Below are 23,368 nucleotides of genomic sequence, written 5' to 3' on the forward strand. Positions count from 1 at the left end.
AGTTCTGGTGGGGCAGTGCGAGACTGCAAGTGGTTAGCAGCTACTATGTGAGACTGGTCAGTGGTTGGGAGCTACCGATAAGAGGTGGGAGAAAGACTTAACAGAGAAAGTGCAGAAGCAAAGAAAGGACATTTTCTTGGTTGGCTATAGCTTCAAGCCCTGTTGGCGATTGTGATTGGTTATCCTTAGTGTTTTGATTTTGTAACTTTGAGGCATTTACAGGCTTAGGTTTTGGTTTGCCTACATAGGCCGCTGTGGCTTTACAGCCTCATCAGTCAAATGGCCTCCTTGTTTAATTAATTAAACAAGTTATAGAGCTGGGAAAATGCAGCTTTAGCTTGAACCCAGAGTAGAGTAATGAGGGGAGGCTGTAGGAGATAATACTAGAATTTGCAAGTGAGATCATGTCCCTCCTTTGTTTATGGCTTCTCATCTCGTTTAGAGAAAAAGCCAAAGTCCCTATAATGACCTATAAGCTACTACACAATCGTCCCTCTCCCCCAGTTCCCACTGCTCTCTTCCTTCATCCCTCTGCTCTAGCCCCACTGCTCTCCCATTGTCTCTTTATCAGACCAAGACCTTGTTTTTCTTCAGCTTTGTTTCCTCTCCCCGGAGTCCTCCCCTCCCAGGTGGCTGCATGGCTCACCCTTCACTTCTTGCAGGTCACTTTTATCAGAAAGGCCTGCCCTGGTTTCTCTCTATCACCTCCCCTTCCCCTTACTTTCCTTTGTTTTTCTTCATAGTACTTGGAAAGTGCATTTATCGGATCACTAGCATCCTGTGTATGTTTGCTTGTGAATCGTTGCCTTCTCTTCAGCTGTTAGAGATACGTTCTCTGAGGACGAGGACTTACTGCCATGTCCCTGGAAGTCCCAGAACCAGTGCCTGGCACGTAGCTCATACTCAGACATTTATTAGATAAAAAAGAAAAACAGGAGCAGGAGAGAGTGCGAGAGAGGGAATGAGCTGGATATGGATCCTATAGGGTTTTGCATTCCAGGCAGAGGAATAAACATTTAATTCATTAGGTAGTGGCTAGCTATTGAAGGGTTCGAACAGGGAAATGAGAGCGAAAACATTTAGTTTAGGGAAGATTACCAAGGTGCTAATAATGTATAGGATGGGTTTTTTTTTTTTTTTAATTCGTGTCAGCCTCCCTTCCTTCCCCAAATCAGCACTAAGTAACATACCTGGATGTGCTTTAAAAAAAAATAACAATTTTGTAGTTTGACTCTCATAAACTGCTAAAATAATTGCCAAAATGGCTAAAAGCAAATTCCCTTCCTGTACTTTTCCCCCTGGTTTGCCCCAACGATAGCATCTTACATGACTGCAGCACATTGTCAAATCCAGGAATGTGACCTTGGTGTGATACTGTTAACTCAGGTACAGGCCTTAGTTGGATTTCATGATTTTACACGCACTTGTGTGTATGTATACATGTGTGCATGCACACATGCATAGTTCTGTGAACTTTTGTGTAGAAAGGTGCGTTTAATGTTTCTACATCTAATTTTGAAGTTTTCTTCGAGATGTTAGAAAATATCCTCTTAAATATCACTCTTGAGGTTGCTGGCTTCCCCCGTTTACATATGAACAAAGTGAATGGCCCATAGTTTTATTTCTTTATTCTTCTGCCTAGGTGTTTCTGGTGGCCTTTCTTTCCTACACCAAAAATGCTTTAAAGCCTTTTCCTCACCAGTATTGCAAATCATATTACTTACCAGATCTTTTTTTTTTTTTAACCATTACATTCTTGTTTCTTTCTATTGGTCATTTATCTACTTAACACTTCTTATCCTTTCCCACAGTCAAAGTATTTCTACAGGATTGTTGGCAGGGTTCTATTAAAGTCTTTTCCATTGCCTACTTTACTGTTCTAGTTAAAAATTACATTTCTGGTTAGTAATTTACCAGTAGTTTCAGAACTGTGATGGGTACTGGATGGGAAGGAGATTAAATTGTTTAAAATCTTTTATTCATCCTTTTAAAAATCAAGCTTCTAATGTTTTTAGATAGTCTGCTAGCCATATTATTTTCCTAAAATCCCACTTTATTAGTTTTTATGTATCATGGAAAATATTTGTCTTTATATTATTTACAGACATTCTAAAACAAAGTGTTTAAGTTAAAATTTTATAGTTTAATTTCTACAGCTATGCTAAATATGCATTATATATATGTGTTGTATGTGAGATATACACACACCTATTTATATGTTGCTGATAGTTAAGGTGATAGTTGATGGTCCTCAGTAGGATTCTGGATTAATAGGCAGGCCTGTGTGCAACAGCTGAAGAAAAAGCAAGGTCTATATGAACATACTTAATACTATTTCTTACAGGTTCTGAGTTCTGTCCGCACAGAATGGGATCCACTGGATGTTCGCTTTGGCACCAAACAGCCTTATCAGGTGTTGACAGTGGAGTGCTCCATCAGTGTAGACAAAGAGCCCATGGCTGACAGCTGCATCTATGAATGCGTTCGGAAAAAAATCCAGTGTGTATCAGTCACCAGAATACCACTAAGATCAAAGGCCATTAGTTGTTGCAGGAATATTACCGAAGACAAACTGATTCTGGGCTGTGAAGATTCTTCAGTAATTCTTTATGAAACTCACCGCAGAGTGACTCTCCTAGCTCAGGCCGAACTTTTGCCTTCATTAATAAGCTGCCACCCAAGTGGTGCCATTCTGCTAGTTGGCAGTAACCAAGGGGAGCTGCAAATTTTTGATATGGCTCTTTCTCCTGTTAACATCCAGCTTTTGGCTGAAGACTACTCGCCTAGGGAGACTCTGCAATTCAAAGAATCCTTTGATGTTTCTAGCAGTCTTGTTCACATGCAGTGGACAGCTCCTCAGGTGGTTTCTAAGAAGCCGGAAAGTGGGGACATCTGTGATCTCCTCTTCCTCAGGTTTGACAGAGGACCTTTGGGTGTACTTTTGTTTAAACTTGGTAAGTCAAGGACGTTGGTAAGTTTTACTTTGGTGATAGTGACAGTATAAGACAATAAAACTCTTCTTGGAATGTAGATTTTCTATTTGTCATCCCATAAATATGCTTGCCTTTCAAACATTACATACAGTTTCCTTAAGAAATCTTTGTGGATGATTTTCTAAATGTCAAGGAGCAGTGGATACTGAAGAATTTGGAAGTTGCACTGATTGTCCATTGTAATGAATAAAAAGCCTGAATTTTTAAATTTGGTGCTTTCAGAATACACTGTCTACTCAAAAAATTGCTTAAGAAACACATATGAGAATACTTTAAAAGTACTTACTATGTCCATTAAAAATTCTGTGTTGTAAGAATATAATACTTTTCCCATTAAAATTATTTTAAATTGTAGGTGTCCATTGTTTCCCAGATGTAAAATGTGTAAAGCAAGTGGTTTTAAAAAAGAGAAAGGACATATTTAGTTAGAATTTGCTTAAGATATTTATATAACTTTGTTTTTCTTTTAGATAAAAATAGTCGAAAGGATTTGTCAATATTAGGAAAAATTATGTATTAATGTAGTCCATTTCAACCAGGAAACTTTGAAGCAAAGTTTTATTGTTATGATTTAGCTGCCTTTTGTAGTTTTGCATTACTGGCTATGTCCTGAAATATATGATATTCTTTAGGTAGTTTTGTGTAATTTAACATTCTTGAGAGAACCTCACTTGGGTTTAAAAAAAAAACAGATTTTAATTAATTAACATTATTGCAATTTGAAAACATAGAAGAGTACATTTTAAAACTCCTTACAGGATTTGGCTCTGTGGTACAAAGTTAAGTTTTTAAAGACATTGTACTGTTTGTTAAATAGCTGTCAGTTTACTTTTTTTTTAAATGGATCTACTTGCCTCTGAAACTGAACACATTAAGTAAATCTAGTGAAAAAGACGTGATTAACTTGAAAGACATAAGGGATATAATGTAAGGGCTATGCTCTTTCGATGCAATAAAAATGCAGCTAAGTCCATTCATGATGTTAATATTGTCCAAGAAAAGTATGTTTGGAATCTCATTTATTATGAGATAATCCAGTTCTACTTTGCCCGACTACATGTTTAACAGTTGTACGTCTCCATCCACAACACTTATTAGAGTAGATTTTAGATGTTTTGCATGCCTGTTAAAACTCTCTCTCTAAATTAGCCAGTTACCTGTCAAACAGAAGGCTGTCTGCTGACATATACCTAGCTTTTCTTCAGCCCTCCCTTGTGGGCCTCCTCACAACAGCTTTGCAAAAAGCACAGCTTTCTCTTCCTATCTCTAGCACATTTGCCTTCTTTCTAAAGTAAACAGGCTCCCAGTGTAGGGACTTAGAGGGCTTCCTGCTAATTGCCAGCTTGTAAACTTAATTGGACTATCTCCCTGGGCACTGTTCCTAAATCAATTAGGCAATGAGTTGGCTGTCACCTCTTTTTCCCAAGTAGGTCTCTTGGAAGAGAATTATCCAATAGAAGTCAAGCATTCAAATGAAAAGGTGGTAACTTCTGCAACTGACATTTATCTTTTAAATTTTATTTTCAGTATGACTCAAGTTTTATAAGATAGGGAAATTTTACAGTCTTACAGGCTCTTTAAAAGATCTAAATATGAAGTTTCCCAGGATTTTTGAAAATGTATTATAAGATTAATGTTTATTACAGATTATTTTTCCTAGTAGGAGTAGATGCCTTGAAACAGTAGATTCCAACTAACAGATCTTTTTTTTTTCCTTAAGAAAACCCTGTTTAAAGAACAGATTTTTCTTAGGATCTGCTACTAAATACATCCAGAAATTTTAATATACTTCTTGAATTAACACAGTGCTGATTCTGGGCATCCATGTGGAATTTTCATGTATAATTCAAGTTACTGCATATATAAACAGGTAGTTGCATGTGCAGTTTCCCCACTAGGGAGCATTTATGAGATTTTTTTTCATATGCTTGTTATGCGAGCCTTTGGAAATTTTGACATGAAAGGTGTAGCTTACAATTTAAGAAGCTGAGATAGATCATAGTTTAAAATAGAATGCTGTCATATGTAAACGTGTCAGTGGTTGCTGCCAATATGCTAAGATTTTTGGAGTTTGACTCTTAGAATAGGTCAGTTAGTGTAATGTTGAAGGAAAACTGTTGCAAGGCGAGAGCTTCCATTCTAAATCCTTATAATCATCACAAAATGTGTTTGGGGTTAAAAGGATATCGCCACTGTTACTAGAAGAATGCAAAACACACGTTTTCCTCAGGAGGGAGCCAGAAGTGTCATCCTCCTACGTGGAAGCAACGTGTAATCAGAATTCCTTTACCTGACCATCATTATCCATATTTCCACAAACACAGACAGGGGTTAATTTTAAAAAGAGGAGTCCCTAATTATACTACTGAGATATTAAAGCTTCTCCATTCTCACCTTTTCCAACCTTCACTGTGCTCCTTAAACTCACATGATCAGCTCCCTGCCCTCTCAACAGAGAACCTCACCTTTTAACTGGCACTTCATTAATTTCATCTGCTTCTCACCACCCACCCACCCACTTACGTACATGTGCTTTAATCGTTCTTTTTCAGTTCAGTGGAAAAGGAGACCTTCCTCTTGTCCAGGACTAGTTCCACTGCTAGTTCCTCTCTGGATCCCAAAACATTCCCTCTGACACCTTTCCTCTGTCACCCTCCCTACCCCCACCATGAATCTGGCTATAGCAGCAGGTACAAACCCAAGCCACACCATAAGACATATGTTCATCTCTTCCTTAAATTTGTTTCCCTCTGTTATTAATCTAATGTCCACCTTTCTTTCATAGTCAAACTCATTGGAATAATAGTAAACACGGAAATTCTTAGTTTCTTTATCTCCCATTCACTCTTCACAGCACCGCTTTTTGGCTCTTGCCTTCAGTGTTCTCCTGAAAGTACTCTTGGAAAGGCCAACAGTGACTTCCTACTTGATAAACATATCTCTTCTGTGTTACTTGATGACTTCTCAGCATTTGATGGTTGCTAACCACTTCCACCGTCATTGAACTCTCATTGTACTGGCCTTCTGTGATCCCAGATGCAACTTTTTGTCATTTTTTAATGCTCTTCTTCTGCCTCCTCGTGAAAATGTTGAGGCTCTCTAAGGTTCCATTTTTAGCTCTTCTCCCATTTTACACAGATGGAGACTTTATTTTTGATTTTGGTATCCCATCTCTGACTTCAGTCCAGACTACTCCTGATTCCACATCCACATATTCACCAGACTTGCTGGGTACCTCCCCTTGGAGGTACACAGGTGCCTCAGACTTATTGCGGCAGACATGAAGTCATCATCTTTCTCCTTGCTTCTCCTCCTGTATTCTCCAGTTTTGGGAGATGGTAGAGTTATTTAGATGGAATCCCAAGTCAAAAGTCATCCTAGAATCCTCCCTCACCCCTAGTGCCATATCCAGTCAGTGACCAAATCCCATCTGCCTTCTAAATACATACTGTCAAAACTGTCTCATTCTATTCAGCCTTGCTGTCATTACCATAATCTAGACCTTCCCTATTGTACCATGATCAAGCAGTGGCCCTCTGTAATGTTCTGCCTTCCACTCTTCCCAACCCACCACTCAGTTAATCCCCTGAATTGCCATCAAGTGCAGATTTGGTCATAGATTCTACACTGTGAAGTCCTTCAGTGGTTAATAAGCCCTGTCTGCCTCTTGGGCTTCACCTCTGCGGCTGTGATGCCCTAGCGTAGCTCCCCAGTCACGGCTTGTGCTCTCACTCTCCTTTGCAGAGTGGTTTGATAGTATTCCATCTACCTAGAGTGCTCTCACAGAGCCTACAAGATCGGGGAAAGCTTAAATGTTCAAATGATGACATCAGACAAATAATTAAAGTTAACTTCTTCCCTCTCATAGGATTTTGAAAATCACAGCAATTTGGATGTGTGTGCATGTGTGTGCGTCTGTCACACTGTCTAAAAAACAAGTAGCATGATTTTTCTCTTAGAACTTGGTAAGAAGTATATTTTCTTCAAATGAATTATTTTTAATGCGTTATTTAAATTTTAGTTTACCCAGGTGGTAGTTTATTGCTGGAAAGACAATCCTTTCTCCATTGAATTAGCTTGACCATATGTGTGTGTGTCTATGAAAAGACTTCTTTCCCACTGATCTGTATGTCTGTACTTAAGTGAGTACCGCACTGTCTTAATTACTGTGACTTTACAGTAAGTCTTGAAGCCAGGTACTGTTAGTCCTCCAATTTTGTTATTTTTCAAAATTCTTTGGCTATTCAAAGATCCTTTGAATTTCTATATGTTTTAAAACTGACTTGTCAGTTTCTACAGGAACACCTGGTGAGATTTTGATTGAAATTACATTGAATCTACAGATCTGCTTGGGGTGGAATGACAGTTTAACAATATTGAGTCTCCCAGTTTATGGAACACAGTATCTATTCAGGTCTTCTTTAATTTCTCTCAGCAGTGTTTTATAGTTTTAAGTATAAAGATCTTGTACATAACTTGTTCATGTTTTTGGATGCAATTGTAAATAGTATTTTTAATTATAGCTTATAATTGTTCATTGGGATTATATAGAAATAAAATTTTAAAATATTGGCCATATATTCTGCAACCCTATTAAACTCATTTCTTAGTTGTAACTTTTTATTGTAGATTACTTAGAATTGTCTATATAGATAACTATGACAACTGCAGTTAAAAATAAGTTTTCTATATTCTTATCCAGCCTGTATGCCTTTTATTTTGTTTTCTTCCCTATTATACTAAATAGGACCTCCAGTGCAATATCAAATAGAAGTGGCAAGAGAGGATATCTTTGCTTTGTTTCCAATTTTAGGTGGAAAGCATTTAATCTTTCACTGTATATATAATGTTATTAAGCTGAGGAATTCCCCTTCCATTCCTAGTCTGCTGAGATATATTATCTTGAGTGGATGTTGAATTTTTTCAAGTGCTCTTTCTACATCTATTGAAATGATTGTATGTTTTCTCTGGTCACAGATAGTGAATAATACTGATTAGTTACCAGATGTTTCAGTGACCTTGCATTTATGGGATAAATCTCTCTTGTTCATGGTTTATTATCAGTTAATATGTTGCCGGATTTGCTAGTATTTTAAGGATTTTTGTTTATGGGAGATAGTGGTCTGCAGTTTTTTTTCTTTTCCTGTAATTTTTTTTTTATCATCTTTGGTCATTTTTGTCATTTTTTCTCATTTTGTTCTTTGTCATTTTGTCAGGGTAAAAGCTGACATCGTTAAATGATTTGCGAAGTATTCCCCCCTCTTATATTTTGAATTGTATAAAGTTGATACTATTTATTCTCTTAGTGTTTGAGAGAATTCACCAGTGAAGTCATCTGGTTTTGTGTGTGTTTCTGTGTGTGTGTATGTGTGAAGGTTTTTTAACTACAAACTCACATTTAAAATCATTCAGGTTACCTACTCATTTCTTCTTGAATGAGCTTTGATAGTTTGTATCTTTCAAGGAATCCATTTCATTTAAGTTATATTTATTTCTATATAGTCTCATTATTCACTTATTTTTAATGTCTAGTGCTGTAGTGATTATTCTTGATATTAATAAATGTGTCTTCACTTTTTTTCTCAATTTAGGTAGAAATTGGGCAGTTTTACTGATTGTTTCAAAGAACCAGCTTTTAAGTTCATTGACTTTTCTCTATTATTCATTCTTGAATTTTTATTTAACTTAGGTCTGATTTGCTCTTCTTCCCTTAGGTTCTTAATGTGGAAACTAAAATTGTTCATTTTAGACCTTACTTCTTTTCTAATTGAAACATGTAAAGCTAGAAATTTCCCTCTAAATACTACTGTAACCATAGCCAGATCTCACAAATTTTGATGTTACATATCTACTGTATTCGCTTCAAAATATTTCCTAGTTCACTTTGTGCTTTCTTCTTTGACCCATAAGTCATTTGAAACAATGTTTATTAATTTCTAAATATTTGAAGCTCTTCCAGATATCTTTCTTTTTTTCTACTTCCTAATTCTTTTACTACATTCTGCTGTTGTCTATGCCCTTGAGGTTATTTACACTTACTTTGTCTGTATGGTAGAAATATTACATAACAGTGTGCAGTGGTGCATCACTCCTTAGCTCCATGTTCAGTGACATCACTTTAGTGTTTGAAGTTAGCCACGGTGGGAGTGTTTACAACACTTATGTTTGCCAGCACACTTAGGATAGAAGGGGAATATTTTCTCCCTTGAAAATCTTGGTGTATAAATCCTTATACACTGAAAATCATCCAGATATTTGCTGTGATCTGAGAACCCATTCTGTATGATTTCAAAGTATTTACATTTATTGAGGCTTGTTTTATCACCCAGAATATATTCCATCTTGGTTGATATTATATGTGCACTTAAAAAGACTGTGTGTTCTGCTGTGGTTGGGTGAAGTGTTTTATAAATGTTAATATTAGGTCAAATTCACCAATAGTATTTTTTAAATATTTTCTATTTTTACTGATTTTGTTTACACTTTCTTTCAGCTAGTCAGAGAGAAGTGCTTAAGTCTCCAAGAGTTAAGTGTAGATGTGACTTTTTCTCCTGTTAGTTCTATCAGTTTTTGCTTTATTATTTTAGAGCTCTGTTATTAGGTGCATTTAAGATTTTTATTTCTTCATGAATTTCCAACTTTTTATTATAAAGTTACAGAATTCTTGGCTAATTCATTTTTCTCTCTCATCATTTTGAAAAGCCCTACAATTTTCTCTGGCTTGTGTAATTTGAGAAGCAAATTTTGCAATTATTCATATCTTTGTTTCTCTGTACATCAGGTGTTTTTCCCACTGGCTGCTTTTTAAGATTCTGTCTTTATCACCTTTTGAACAGTTTGATTGTGATTATATTTTAGCTCTTCCTCTCTGGCTGGAAGTACTGCTTAGGCTATAGACAGAGTTAGTAAATTTCAGATATTTTCGGTTTCTTTCACAGTTCCTACACATTAATGTCTCCTGCCAAAGAACCACCCTGATTTATGAGGACCCTCCAGTGCTTGACTGTAGGCTTATGAAGGCTTTTGGACTGTAGCATTCATTGATTCTACCAACACACACACACACAAAAAAACAGTAAAGTTTTATTGCTTAGTATAGTTAGGGCAATTCCCAGATTCCCGATCAAGTTGAGTCCTGTTAGGTATAGCCCAAGATTTCATTTTTATGTGACTTGAAGTTAGTATGAAGAATTTCAGCATCTTTTTCCTGAATAAATACATTTTTAAAAATCCTGAAACTATTCCAGTTAGTGATGATGATGATGGTGATGATGATGATAACAGTAATGAAGGGTTACAGTAATATTTTATGTATTTTACAGCTTACAAGTGGTTTCACATACATTTTCTCATTTAGCTTTATGATTTTTCATACTGAGTTTTTCTAGATTCACTCAGATCACTAAACATTTGCTAAAGGAAAAATTATAGTCATTTTAAAAATGTTTAAAAAGCCTGCTTTAAAATAGTAGTACTTGTCATTTAATTACACAGAAATTGTTAGTTTCAAATGAGATCAACCATACTTAAAAGATGATAAAATAAAACTAGAACAGAATGCTCCCCTACTTTGTCTTGTGTACTTGTTCCTCTAAGATTAGAAGTGGATTTTCTTTTCATTTTAAAAGGATAAGCAAATATGTTTATGTTGTTCTGAGGTATTTTATAGCAGATCTTAGTTGTGAAGGGGATCAATAGAAGATTAATACTAATGATTTCTTACTCATAATTACTAATAGAAGAGAATAACCTCTAAATGCCAATTTAAAATAAATTGGTATGGGTATCTATGAAGACACTATCAGTTAAGTCTTAATAAAAACAGTCTTAAAAGCATTTATATAGTCAAATTATATTTGTCTTAAGTATTTGTACGTTTTTGACTCCAATGTACTGAAGACAAGATCTAACTTAGAACTAATGAAGCTGGTCAATAAGAATTGTGTTGCATCAGAACTCTGCCTTTAAATATATACAACAGAGGCCTCAATGACAAATCAGAAAAATAAAGTTAGCTATTGTGATTTACCTAAAAATCTCGCATTTATTCATTTTTAGTCTAAACAGTTTCATTATGTGGAGTTTAGATTAGTTTGTGCTGAATGATAAGCGTAGGCTAGATAAAGTCAGTAAACGATACTTAAAATGAAGATTTAACCTCAGCCAGATTATTCTTATTGTTTCCTTTTTTTCCCCTTACAGAAAAGTTAACTCTGTTTTTGTGATTCTACTTTGTATTTTTAAAAGATTCACTTGATTTTACATTTTTTGTGACAGGTATCTTCACACAAGGACAACTGAGCCCAGTAGACATCATCTTCCAGTATATTCACTGTGATGAGATCTTTGAGGCAATAAACATCCTGAGTAGTATGAACTGGGACACTCTGGGCTACCAGTGCTTCATCAGCATGAGTGCCATCGTAAACCATCTTCTTAGACAAAAGCTCACTCCAGAGAGAGAAGGTCAGACTTGAAATATATTTCATAATAGGTTTTGTATATAATGAAGCATATTTTATTGCCAGTTATTTTTTGAGAATGTTTTTGTGTTGTGTTACTAGAGATTAGAAGACAAAAATGTAAATGCCCTATATTAAACTGACAAAATCAGATATCAAATAATTACTCCCATTTGGTACTTACTGTATAGTATTTGTCAACATAAACAACTTTTCTGTACATACCTGTGCTGGAACTCACAGTGCAGTCATTGTACATTTCAGTCTAAGCTCATCTGTAAAATATGCTCAGATTTCAAATGTTGATCAAGAATTTCATGTACGTCTCTACAGTCTGGTAGACAGAAGGCCCTAAACAAAATCCTTATTTCTCCTTCACTTTAGACATAAGTATTTTTCTCTCACACCCAAGTTCTTTGTCCAGACAATAGACGTGTGAGTGTGCGCGCGCGCGTGCATGCTGTAGCCCAGGTGTTCCTTTCTGTTTTAATTCTAAATTAAAATTCTGATTCCCCTTTCCCTTTTGTCTGCTTGGATTTCTCAGCCTTCTCTTAATAAGTAATTTTGCCCATTGGATCTCAGATGTTTATTGTCAAAGACAGATAAAACACTGTTTTAAAAGAGAAAAAAATATATGTGCCACATACTTGAAATTACTCTATTTCCCAGTTATCCAGTATATGTTATTTTTATTATGAGTAATTTATTAACTTAATGTAGAATGCACCTAAACATTCTTGCATTTGTATCTTTACTTCAAATCTTTGCAATAAGCATTGACACTAATGGTGGGACATCATGGCTAATGAGGAATTGTCTCTAGGTAATTTATAAAGTAGGAAAAGCAGGAAATAATGTCAAAAGGGCTTTAATGAAGAACTTTTTGCCTACTATTTTCTTTCCATGTTTACAGATTTTCTTATTCCATTATAATATGTTTCTAAAGTAAACAAGTTTAGACAGAATTCTGCATAAACCTTCATTTTAGTAATTTTAGAGAATAATCAGTAAGAACATGTTCTTTCAAGAAATCTGCAACATGAGACTTGGCCCAACTCATATGAGGCCCACAATAAATATTTATTTGATGTTAACTGAATGTGCTTTTTGGAGTCCAGCCCATGTATGGAGATTCCAGGACTTCTACAATGAGAAAATGTCCAGCATAGTGCTTGGCCCACAGTAGGTATTCAATGAATATTAGTTAAAAATAAAAAGTTAACTTCAAAATCTTAGGGTTCTAGGATTACTATAATATTTCTACCTGCAGGGTGAGCTCAAGTAATTATTTCCTAGTATTGATTCACTCTTAAGATTGGGAACATAGTAAGGGGGAAAAAAGCAGCAGAGTCCCTAAAAAAAACCTGTTATGGTACACATAATTCATGCAAGAGATCCTAAATTTACAGTTGAAGAACTATAAAGAAGATAGAATACTGACTTTCTGTCAGGATGCTGAAAAACTGGTAACACATTTTTGTGTTGTAAGATCCCTGTGAAAGATTATTAGTGAATTCACAAGTGGGCATTACCAGACTCCTGCCTTAATAAAGGGTATGTTCAAGGAACCATATTGAGTAGATAGGGAAATAAAAATCTTGTATGATACTAGGCTATTAAAATAAAATGCTTACATGATGCTGGGTTATCAGAATATGTACATTTTAAGTAAGTATATGCATTTCCCCCCAAGTAACTGCTAACACATTTGTAAAACATTCAGAATTCTTCTCTACTGAGATTTATTCTATCTGAATCTAACAAACTTGACATGGTAATTTGTTTTCCTTTTATTAGTGGAACCCAGTGAGCTCTTTTATTTGTAGCCGTGTTGTGGTTATCTTTGAGATCTTCATTTCTGCCTTAAACATCAAGCTGGGCTATCTAATGAATCTATAACTGTGCTGGGAGTTACAAGTATTCCATGGAGGCTCAAACATTTCAGACGTACGAAACATGCTGTCAGGAAAACAAGCAATGGCAGGAGAATCTGGCTTGTTCTCACAATAGCATTGCTGTATTCAATTTTAATCTAAATTGACTGCTGCTTTGAAAGAAAATACCCCTAAAGTTCATCTTACTCTACTGTCTAGAGATTAAAAAAAGAAATTACTAACAGCTTAGCCAAGTCCATAGCAATTACTCTGATGAGGTATTTAATACTTTCAAACCTAAATATGCCTCAAACTAAAGAGTTTTGCTAAATAAGGAATTGTTTATTCAACCCAGTGCTAGTAGCATAAAAATCAGTGGAGTCTGACTGTGAACTGTATTCTCATGCAGCTCACCGTTAAGATAATTATATAACTTCCAGGTATTTCTGGGTGGAAACACAACCCCACTGGCATGTGTTGGTAAACTGTAAAGCAGGCAAAATGTGCCTTTTTCTCCCAATCACTAGCCCTTTGGTTTATCAAAACCTGCTCTCTAGTGCTTCTTTCCTAGGAGGGTGTCAGTTGACCTGAGCAGATTAGCATGCCATCCCTCCCAGGGGTGTTAGCTTTCACACTTGGACAAAGCCAACAGTCTTGTTGTTTAGGACAGGATTTAGGGAAGGTATAGGGATTTTCGATCTTTCTTTAAAATTGTAATAGATATTATTACTCCAGTAAGGCTATTTTTATGTGTGTTATTTTTTAAACATCTAATACTGATTTCAATTGCTAATGCAGAAAGGTTAGTTTTCTCCTTTCAGCTAAAGAGAGTAAATGTTGAGTACATTGTGAGTTGATTTTACTGGAAATACTGTTCAAACTGTGTTGCTCTGATGACTCACTGTTTTAATTACCCATTTGTGGTGAGAGGTTGATTCATTATGGATTTCTTCAGTTTTGACAGCTTTTTGTTGCTCAGAGTCATTGTCAGCTTTGCCTCAAGTGAAAGTTTATACACAGGTTTGTTTTTGTACCAGCTGTCATATTTTAATTTCATCTTTCCTGCAACAAGCTCACATTTCATCCAAGTTTGCAAAACCTGACTGACTGCAAACATGAGTATTCTGTTGTAATTGAACGAGTTTCACTTGTTTCAGTGCTTCTATGTTTGAATTCCACAGCACAGCTTGAGGCAAGCCTTGGAACCTTCTATGCTCCAACAAGACCACTCCTGGATACAACTATATTGGAATATAGAGACCAAATCAGCAAATATGCAAGGAGATTCTTCCACCACTTGCTCAGGTGAATGATATCTTTGGATTACTTAGTGTCAGACTAATTACTTATTTAAGGAGCCATCTTCTTTAATTAGAATATTCCATAATATGGCTATCTGTTTTCTGACAGTCCATCCCATAAGAGGAAAACAAATCATATCTTAATATTCTTTAATTCATCCTTGTTTTCCTTTTAAGGACTATATTTGAATATTGTTTAGGGCTTTTACATCGTTAGTACACTTTAATATAATTCCCCATTTGGTATGAAAGCAAATAATATCACCTATCTAAATCAACTTAAAAATGTTAATTGTACTCTTGGCACTAGAAAAATGTTTGTTTTAATTGTAGCTAAAAATGTGAATGTGCTATAAACGTCTGAGACAGTCACTGGTCTGCTTTACTTTCAGAATTACTATAGAAAGATTTGTTCATTGTCCTCTTATATAATGTGGCAAGCTGCTCACTTCACTGTGCCTCATTTTCTTTGCTTTAAATGTGTAAAATAGATTCCTTTAATCTTAGTGATTAGATACAAAAAAATAGATAATGTCAAGAAATTACTCTGAGACAAATACTGTATAAGTTGAAGAACAAGTACACATAGCATATTCTATATGTACAAAATTCAGAAAAGTTAGATGGATAGGTGGAGATGGATGGATGGATGGAGAGAGTTAGTTACTTTAGGGGTACATTTAAATGTGTTGATGCTATAAGTAAAAGCAAGGAAGTGACTAGCACAAAATTTAGGATAGTGTGGAATCGGTTAAGAGAAATATGATAGGAACAGGCACATGGGAGCCTCCAAGGTATTAATAATGTTCCATTTCTTAGGATGAGTGGGGTATATATCAGGGTCCATTAAAAATTACTACTTTCTTAGCTGAATTTATGCATTTTTTATACTTTTATAAATGATATAGTTGGGTACTTTTGTAAATGATATATTTTATAATAGAAAGTAACAATTTTCAATTTAATGTGCTAAAAATAAGTATTACGTAGAATTTAGAGTTTTATTTTTATAGTATAAGCTGTTCTTTTTAACTCAAGTGATTTCATGTAGTCTCCCCTTTTTCTCCTCACAGCCCTGTTAAAGGGAGTATTATTATCATTTGACAAATAAGTAAGCTATTTATAAAGTGGCACTTTGACGGGTACCCAACAGTGAAACCATTAGAAAACAGTCTTTTTAGAAGCTGAGAAATGTTAATATATTGCACAAGTTATGATCTGCCGTTGAATATTGCCTTTTTATCTGAACAACATTAGTATATTCCAAGAGATTCTCCACCCTAAGTGAGGCAGTCTTTTATAGATGACTATATGACAAATCCTAGGGCTAATGTCACATTTATTTGGACTTAGACCTTTGTTCTTGATTTATTTTTTTGTTTTCCCTGTTCCTGGTGAAAATTAATGAGAAGCAGACATTTTGGTGGCATACTCTTGGTGGCCTCACTGTGTCTCTGGCTTCTCTGACTTCATGCAGTGATTTGGTTGTGCATAAACGTCACATTTTATAATGTTCATATCCTGCTAATACTCACACATGCTACTAATGTGCAATTTTTTGTTCATTTGTTTTAATCAAATACAGTATTCTTTCTAATTAGTTTTGGATGTATTTTGATGAGGTGACTATTACTATCATTATTATTAGACTCTAGTGTTTCCGTGTAGTTACATCTGGAATTGAACGTTTTCCTTTAGGGTATACTACGTTTTTCAAGTTTCCTTTTTTGCATGCTTTGCTACTCTTTCAAATATAATGAGTGTTTATTAGTTCTTTTGACACTGGGCTGTACGTAGCATTATGAAAAAAGAAACGGAAATTTAGAAGAAATTGAATGAGATAGTTTAAGTTGGAACCATTTTTTTGTTTAATCTGCTGCCAAGAAATTCTCTTGCTTAAGGGAAGAGAAAAAGGCCAAATACTTTGTTGTATTTGTAAAGTGCTAGGATTGCATTACCCCTTGTATGTTGGTTAGTCAGTATTTTAATACTCTAAAGAAAAAGTTATTTAGATAATGGAATAAGTCCTAAACAGTAAAGATTATCATCGAGAATATTAAATTAAAGATGAGGAAAAGGAGCACCATGCCAGGTAGGAAAATAGCTGGCATCACTCACTGGTAAAGGTGAGGACTCAGGCTGCCCGAGTCCAGATTGGACTCTCTGGATAAACAATAAAATACTACATTGATTTTAATTTCATAAAGTATGCAGGGTGAAGTCATAGTACTAAATTTGTGATGACAGACAAGTATACTGCATGGGTTTTTTAAATAAATGTTTTTTGGATACAATTTTGTTTTTATGTTGACAGTACAGGAAGTACACGGACATCTTCTTGTTTCTCGGCCTTTTTTGTCTTTAGTAAGTATGGAAAATTGTCTTGACAGTCTTCCTTCAAAACCAAATGAATCTAAACTTTAAAACTTACTTCCCATGTCCTTATGTGACACCTTTTTGTGTGTGTTGGAAGTGGTCAGTTTTTGTAAAGAAATGCTTCTTATAAATGTAAACTGTTGAGCCTAACATTAAAGGTAGAAGGCAGTAGGAGTACGATCTTGATAGAGTAGCTAAATAAAGTGGTTGTTATAATAAAGTTTTAAAGAGATTATACAGTTTAATTCATTGAGCTGGAAGAACTTACCAATGAAAGGTGTCTTGAAAAAAGTTCAGTTGTGTTATCCTTTACTCTCACACTCACAATGCTCTGATGCCAGATGTTGGGGTTTTTTCCCACACTGACCAATTCTCTGACACCAACTGGGTGTTCTGCAATTCAATTCTGACATTAACCAGAGTTAATGCAGGCCCCACATGTTAAGGGCTCAGTCTCATAAGACTACCCCTACGTCAGATGCCATTCACAAGTAACAGATCTCCAGGTTACTTACAGCTTCTATCTGACTTGGCCACAAATCGGAGGTTGCTACTATTCCCTTAACAGGTTCATTAATATTCCTAGAATGGCTCACAAAACCCAGGGAAAAGCATTTACTTACTGTCACCAATATTTTAAAGGACACAAACAGCAGATGAAGAGTTGCACAGGGCAAGTTATGTGGGAAAGGACTCCAAGTCGCCATGCCCTCTCCCGGTGCACCACCTTCCCAGCACCTCCACGTGTTCACCAGTCCAGAAGCTGTCTGAACCCCCTCCTTTTGGGTGTTTATTGAGGCTGTATTACATAGGCATGATTGATTAAATAATTGGCCATTGGTGATTAATTCAACCTCTAGCCCCCTTTTCCTCCCCTCTGCCTGGAAGTCCAGGAGTGGGGCTGAAATTCTAACCCTCTGATCATGTGGCTGGTTTCCTTGACAACCAGCCCGCTTCTGTAGAGTCTTTCACAAAGTCACCTCGTTAATATAAACTCAGGTATGGTTGAAAGGGACTTGTTATGAATAACAGAAAACTTTTACTTTCACCTTTTTGGCTCCTTATCACTTAGGAAATTCCAAAGACTTTTTAGGAGCTCCATGTCACAAACAGGACAAAGATCAAATATATATTTCTTATTATAAATCACAGTATCACAGAAGGCACATGCAACTTTGCCTAAACTAAGTTCAGAAGGTGATTGTTCACCTCTGCCTCCATGAAATTGAACAGTCCTCCAGAATTACTGAATAGGGAAGTATTAACAAGTAAGAGCTTTTTATTATAAACAAATAGGGAAACTATAATAGGAGTTCCTAGATATTGATGAAATAAAAAGGCAAAACACTTCAAATGAATGTGCTACATATGAAGCTTATTTTACTAACATGGAAATCGATTATAAAGGACTAGTAGTTAATTCAGTTTTACTTGTTTATTTCCCCTATTAACAATAAGACTATTGTTTTCTGACCCAAATGGTATTATGTGATTGTGGCACAGAGAGTCATGTTTTTTAAACATTTATGAAATAGTAAACAAAATGTTGGGAAAGGGAGCTTTATTGTCTAGAAGTAAAAATACCATGTTTATGAAATAGTGGTTGGAAAATGTATTGATGTCTGCATTTTCCTTGGCACTGCAACAAAAAAATAAGATGAACTGATGGATGGAAAGGGAGTTGTATAGATATGTGATAAAACAGTACTGTAAAATGATGATAAAATCTAAGTGGTAAAAATATATGTTCTGTCAACTTTCCTGGATGTTTGAAACTTTTTATAATATGTTGGAGGATAATATATATTATGTTAGAGTCAATATTTATACTTAGAAATCAGGAAAAAAGTAGTCTTTTAGAAATGGCACTTGGCTTATGCAAAATATATATGCTAGTCAAAAATAAACTGTTTTGTGACTAAAAAGTTGTTAACCAATTTGATTTCTAAATGGCTTTTTAAATTTTACTTTTCACTAATGGAGCATGATGTAAATAAAACAATTATACACAATCCAAAGAACAGTTACCTCAGGATATTTAGGGACTCAGAATTATCTGCAGAGAAAAACTTTCTGGTCAGATCATCCATTTAATAGGTATTATATTTAAAATTTTTGTTTAAAGCATGGTTGAGCTGGAAGGAAACTAAGGGAAACACTCAAGTTGAAATGACAAGGATGCTTGATTCCACAAGAGTAAGCAAAGTGCCTCAAGGGCATCTGCTGGCACCTGGCAGTGAGGTGCTTGGTTTATAAAGGCTGTGTACTCAGAGGATTGGAGACAAAGCCTAGGGCTCAAGCAGAGTGGGAGATTGGATCAGACATTCCCCACATCAAACTAAGACCCTTGAAGAGCGGCATCTTCCCTAAGAGAACTAGAAGGAAGGAAGGTATGAGATACAAGAAAGAATGGTAGGCAAAGAATAATGTTAAACTTGTGGGAACCTAAAGAAAAATTAATCCTATAAAACATAAACACTAATATCTAATCTAAGTGGTTAAAAGTTAACATAAAATAGATAAGATAAAGTTAAGATAAAAAGTTAAGACAGTGGCAACATATAAATCAGAAGAGGAGTGAAGAAGTTAAAGAACTCTGAGGTCTTTGATTTTTCAAGAGGAAGGTAGAGATACTTGTTAGTACTAGGTCTTGTTAAGTAAAATATATACATGGTGGAATTTCTAGGGTAGTCACTAAAAGAATGGAAATACAGTATATAATTTTCAGAGTGAAAATGTTGGATGAGGAAAAGAAAATTCAACCCCAAAAGAGGCAACAATTAGTGAGAGAGTACAGCATTAAAGGGGAGGAAACATAGAAAAAAGGATGAAAAACAGAAAACACATAATGAGGTAGTAGAAATGAAATCTAAAAATCAATAATCATTGTTAATGTCAGTGGGTTAAAATTTTCACTTGCAGAGATTGTTGAAACAGATTTTTTCCCAAGTTTTTACAAGAGATACCTAAAACAGAAAGTTTAAAAGCTAGAGAATGGAAAAAAAGTATAGTAGGTGAATTCCTAAAAGAGAGCTAGTCATGTTACATAAATAGTCTTTAAAGCAAAATCATTAGTAGAGATTACCAGAGATCCATATTGATATAAAAGTCAATTCACCAGGAAGATATAACAATTCTAACTGTATATTAAGAACACATAAAATAAAAATTGATGACTACACTTTCATAGTTAGAGATTTTAATTCCCTTCCTGTGGTAATTGATAGATTCAGTGAACAAAGTATCAATAAGGAAATAGAGAATAGAATAATATAATTAAAAGCTTGATTTAACAGACATATAAACAGTACTGTATACAATTGGAGATTATACTTTTTTTTACGAGCAATCAAAAACACTTTTTTTAAACTGACCTTGTTCTGGCCATAAAGTCCATGAAAATTTCAAAGGATCAGTTATACTTACTTAACAATACCTGAGTGCCACATACCAGGCACTATAGTTAGAGGTAAGATATAGCAATTAACAAAACAGACACATACAAAAAAATCTATGACATCATAAAGTTTATGTTTAGTGAAGGAAACATGTAAATAAGGAGGTAAAATATATTGAATGTTAGGTAGTAACATGTACCATGAAGGAGAACAGAGAAGCAACAGAAACTATGGAGTATGGGGTGGTGAGGCCTCATTAAGAAGGTGAAATATGAGTTAAATCCTCAGTTTGGCTGGAACAGTGAATGAGAGGCAGAATAACAAGAGACTGGGTCAGAGGGGTAGCAGGTGGCTCAGTAATATAGGACTTTTGTTGGCTATTGTAAGGAATTGAAATTTTTCTCGTGAATAATAAGGGAAGTAAATAGATGATTTGGAACCAACCAGTGAATGAATCACTCCAATGATATGTTAAGAATAGACCTTTGAAGGGCAAGGGCAAGGAGACCATTTGGGAGGCTACTGCAATAATTGAATGAGAAATGGTGGCCATACAGAGCAGACCAGTAACACAAGAGATGAAGATAGAGTGGTTGGAGTTTGGACATACTGAAGGTTAGCTAACAGCATTTGCCAACAAATTGGACAAAGAATATGATAGATAAGTCAAGGATGACTTCAAGTGTTTCGATCTCAGCAACTAGAAAGATGGAGTTGCCATTGACACTACTGGTAAGACTGAAGAAAGAACAGGTAGTGGGAAAAGGTCACAAGATTGGTTTTGAACATATTCAGTTTAAGGAATTCAGAGGTGATTTCTGAGACAGAGTTATAAAGGGAAACACATAGCCTTAAATGTTTATATGAGAGCAGAAGAAAGACTCAAAACTAAAGAGCCATGCAGTTTGAAATAATATTTACAATAGCTAAGATATGGAAGCAACCTAAATGTCCATCAATAAATGAATGGGTAAAGAAGATGTGGTATATGTTAACACAATGGAATATTATGAAGTCATAAAAAATGAAACCTTGCCACTTGAAAAAACATGGACAGACCTTGAAGGTCTTATGCTAAGTGAAATAAGGCAGACAGAAAAAGACAAATACCATGATTTTACTTATATATGGAATCTAAAAAACAAAACAAATTAACACACATGAAAAAACAGAAATGGACTTATAGATTCAGAGAACAAAGGTGGTAGCCAAAGAGGAGGTGGAGGGGGAATGAGTAACATAGGTGAAGGGGAGTAATAGGTACAATCTTCTAGTTAGAAAATAAATGAGTCTTAGGGATGAAATGTACAGCATGGGGAATATAGTCAAAATATTATAATAACTTTATATGGGGACAGATGGTAACTAGACTTACTGTGGTGATCATTTTGTAATGTATAGAGATATTAAATCACTGTAACAGTAGGTTATACTTCAGTTTTGAAAAAGAACCATGCAATGTAAGAAATTAAAAACAGTAAGGTGAAGCTAAAAAATTAGTAGGAAGGAAATAATAAAGATACGTTCAAAAATTAATGAAAAAAATTGTAGAAGAGGGTTAATAAAGCTAAGCATCTTTTCTTTGACAAGATAAGTAAAATAGAAAATAGTGAACAATATTAGGGATATAAAAGGGACCTAATGATAGACATACCAGAGATTTAAAAAACTGAAATAAAGGAAATAGTATGAACAACTTCATTACAACAAACTTGATAAATCAAGTGAAATGGCAAATTTCTTAGAGAAATAAAAATAACCAAAATTAACTAAAAAGAAATACAATATCTGAATAGCTCCATAACCATTAAAAAAATTAAATTACAAATTATCATTTTTCCCACAAAGTAAGCCACAATTCCAAGGTGTTTTTAAGAAGTGAGGTTCCATCACTACTTATACCACTTTTTCTTTGTTTTTTTTAAAGTCCTTTTTTCAAATGCGTATTTATTTACACAGTTGTAATCACTGGGTACATGAAATTTTAAAGAAAAAAATTCTAAGAACTGATTCACTATGATGGCCTTCTAAGAGACTTTTTCTTTCTTTGATATGGTACTCAGATTTAAGGATTGTTTAGCCCTGGAAAGTAGCCCACATACATTTAAACAGACCTTTGTTTAAGGAAAAGATGAAAGAGCAAAAAGGGAAAATAAGCAGAAGAGAACAAGGACAAAACCTTAAGGCCTTTAATGGAAAGCAGCTAGATGTGCTTTCATAGATGAAGGAGCTTGTTTTCATGTGGGCCCAGTTAGGGCTGGTTGGGAAGGAAAACTGGGCAGAGGTGCACCTTGGATTCCTGCCAAAGGGTGAGGGGCCCTCCACCATAATGACAATTTGAAAAAAGGTGGTGATACTAATCAGTATCAGACAAAATTGGCAGAGGGCAGGTACAAATAACTTGAAGGCCATTTTGTGAACAAATCTGGCACACTTTGCTCTTCTTCCTGAAGGTTCCCTTTTCACAGTTAATCAGGGCTATGAGCCAGGGGTGTGGCCCAAAACATCCAAAATGTTTTGCACTTGGCAGTGTGGCTTTCCTTACAGCATCGCCTCCCTATATTGCTGACATTCCTGTTCAGATATTATGTCTAAAAATCTAAATGGGTAAAAAGTGCATTGTTAAGAGGAAAGCCAAGATTATCTGAAAAGCTATCATAATAACCACTCTCTTCCACTTGAATTACTGTAGTGGCTTAAGAACTCTTGTCCAGTGTGAGAGAAATAGACTAGATTCATTGTAGAGATGGAGCTAAGAGTAGGGATAGTCTGCTTATTAGGCATCATATTGAATGGATGAATCTTGAGACTTTTCTTTCACCCTAGTCGTTATTATTTTCAATTGTGATGTACAAAATTTGTTTTGTGCCTAAATTTAGTTCTATTCAAAGTTGCTTGTTGCTCATTTTCTCTTGCATGTAACTCCCCACTGTCTTCTCTGTTACTTTTATACAGTGAGTGATA

General features: G+C 35.1%; 1 protein-coding gene across 3 annotated transcripts in view; it reads left to right on the forward strand.

The window, feature by feature from the left end:
- The window catches only part of WDPCP (WD repeat containing planar cell polarity effector), a 288,075-nt gene that overhangs the window by 123,214 nt on the left and 141,493 nt on the right, over positions 1-23,368 (forward strand). For all 3 annotated transcript variants that reach the window (XM_072937648.1, XM_031675558.2, XM_015237041.3), the window contains exons 10-12: positions 2,345-2,954; positions 11,271-11,459; positions 14,511-14,634. In XM_072937648.1, coding sequence (XP_072793749.1) covers positions 2,345-2,954; positions 11,271-11,459; positions 14,511-14,634 — 923 coding nt within the window. The remainder of the gene's footprint in view (positions 1-2,344; positions 2,955-11,270; positions 11,460-14,510; positions 14,635-23,368) is intronic.

This window comes from Vicugna pacos, chromosome 15, assembly GCF_048564905.1.
Source record: "Vicugna pacos chromosome 15, VicPac4, whole genome shotgun sequence".
NCBI lineage: Eukaryota > Metazoa > Chordata > Mammalia > Artiodactyla > Camelidae > Vicugna > Vicugna pacos.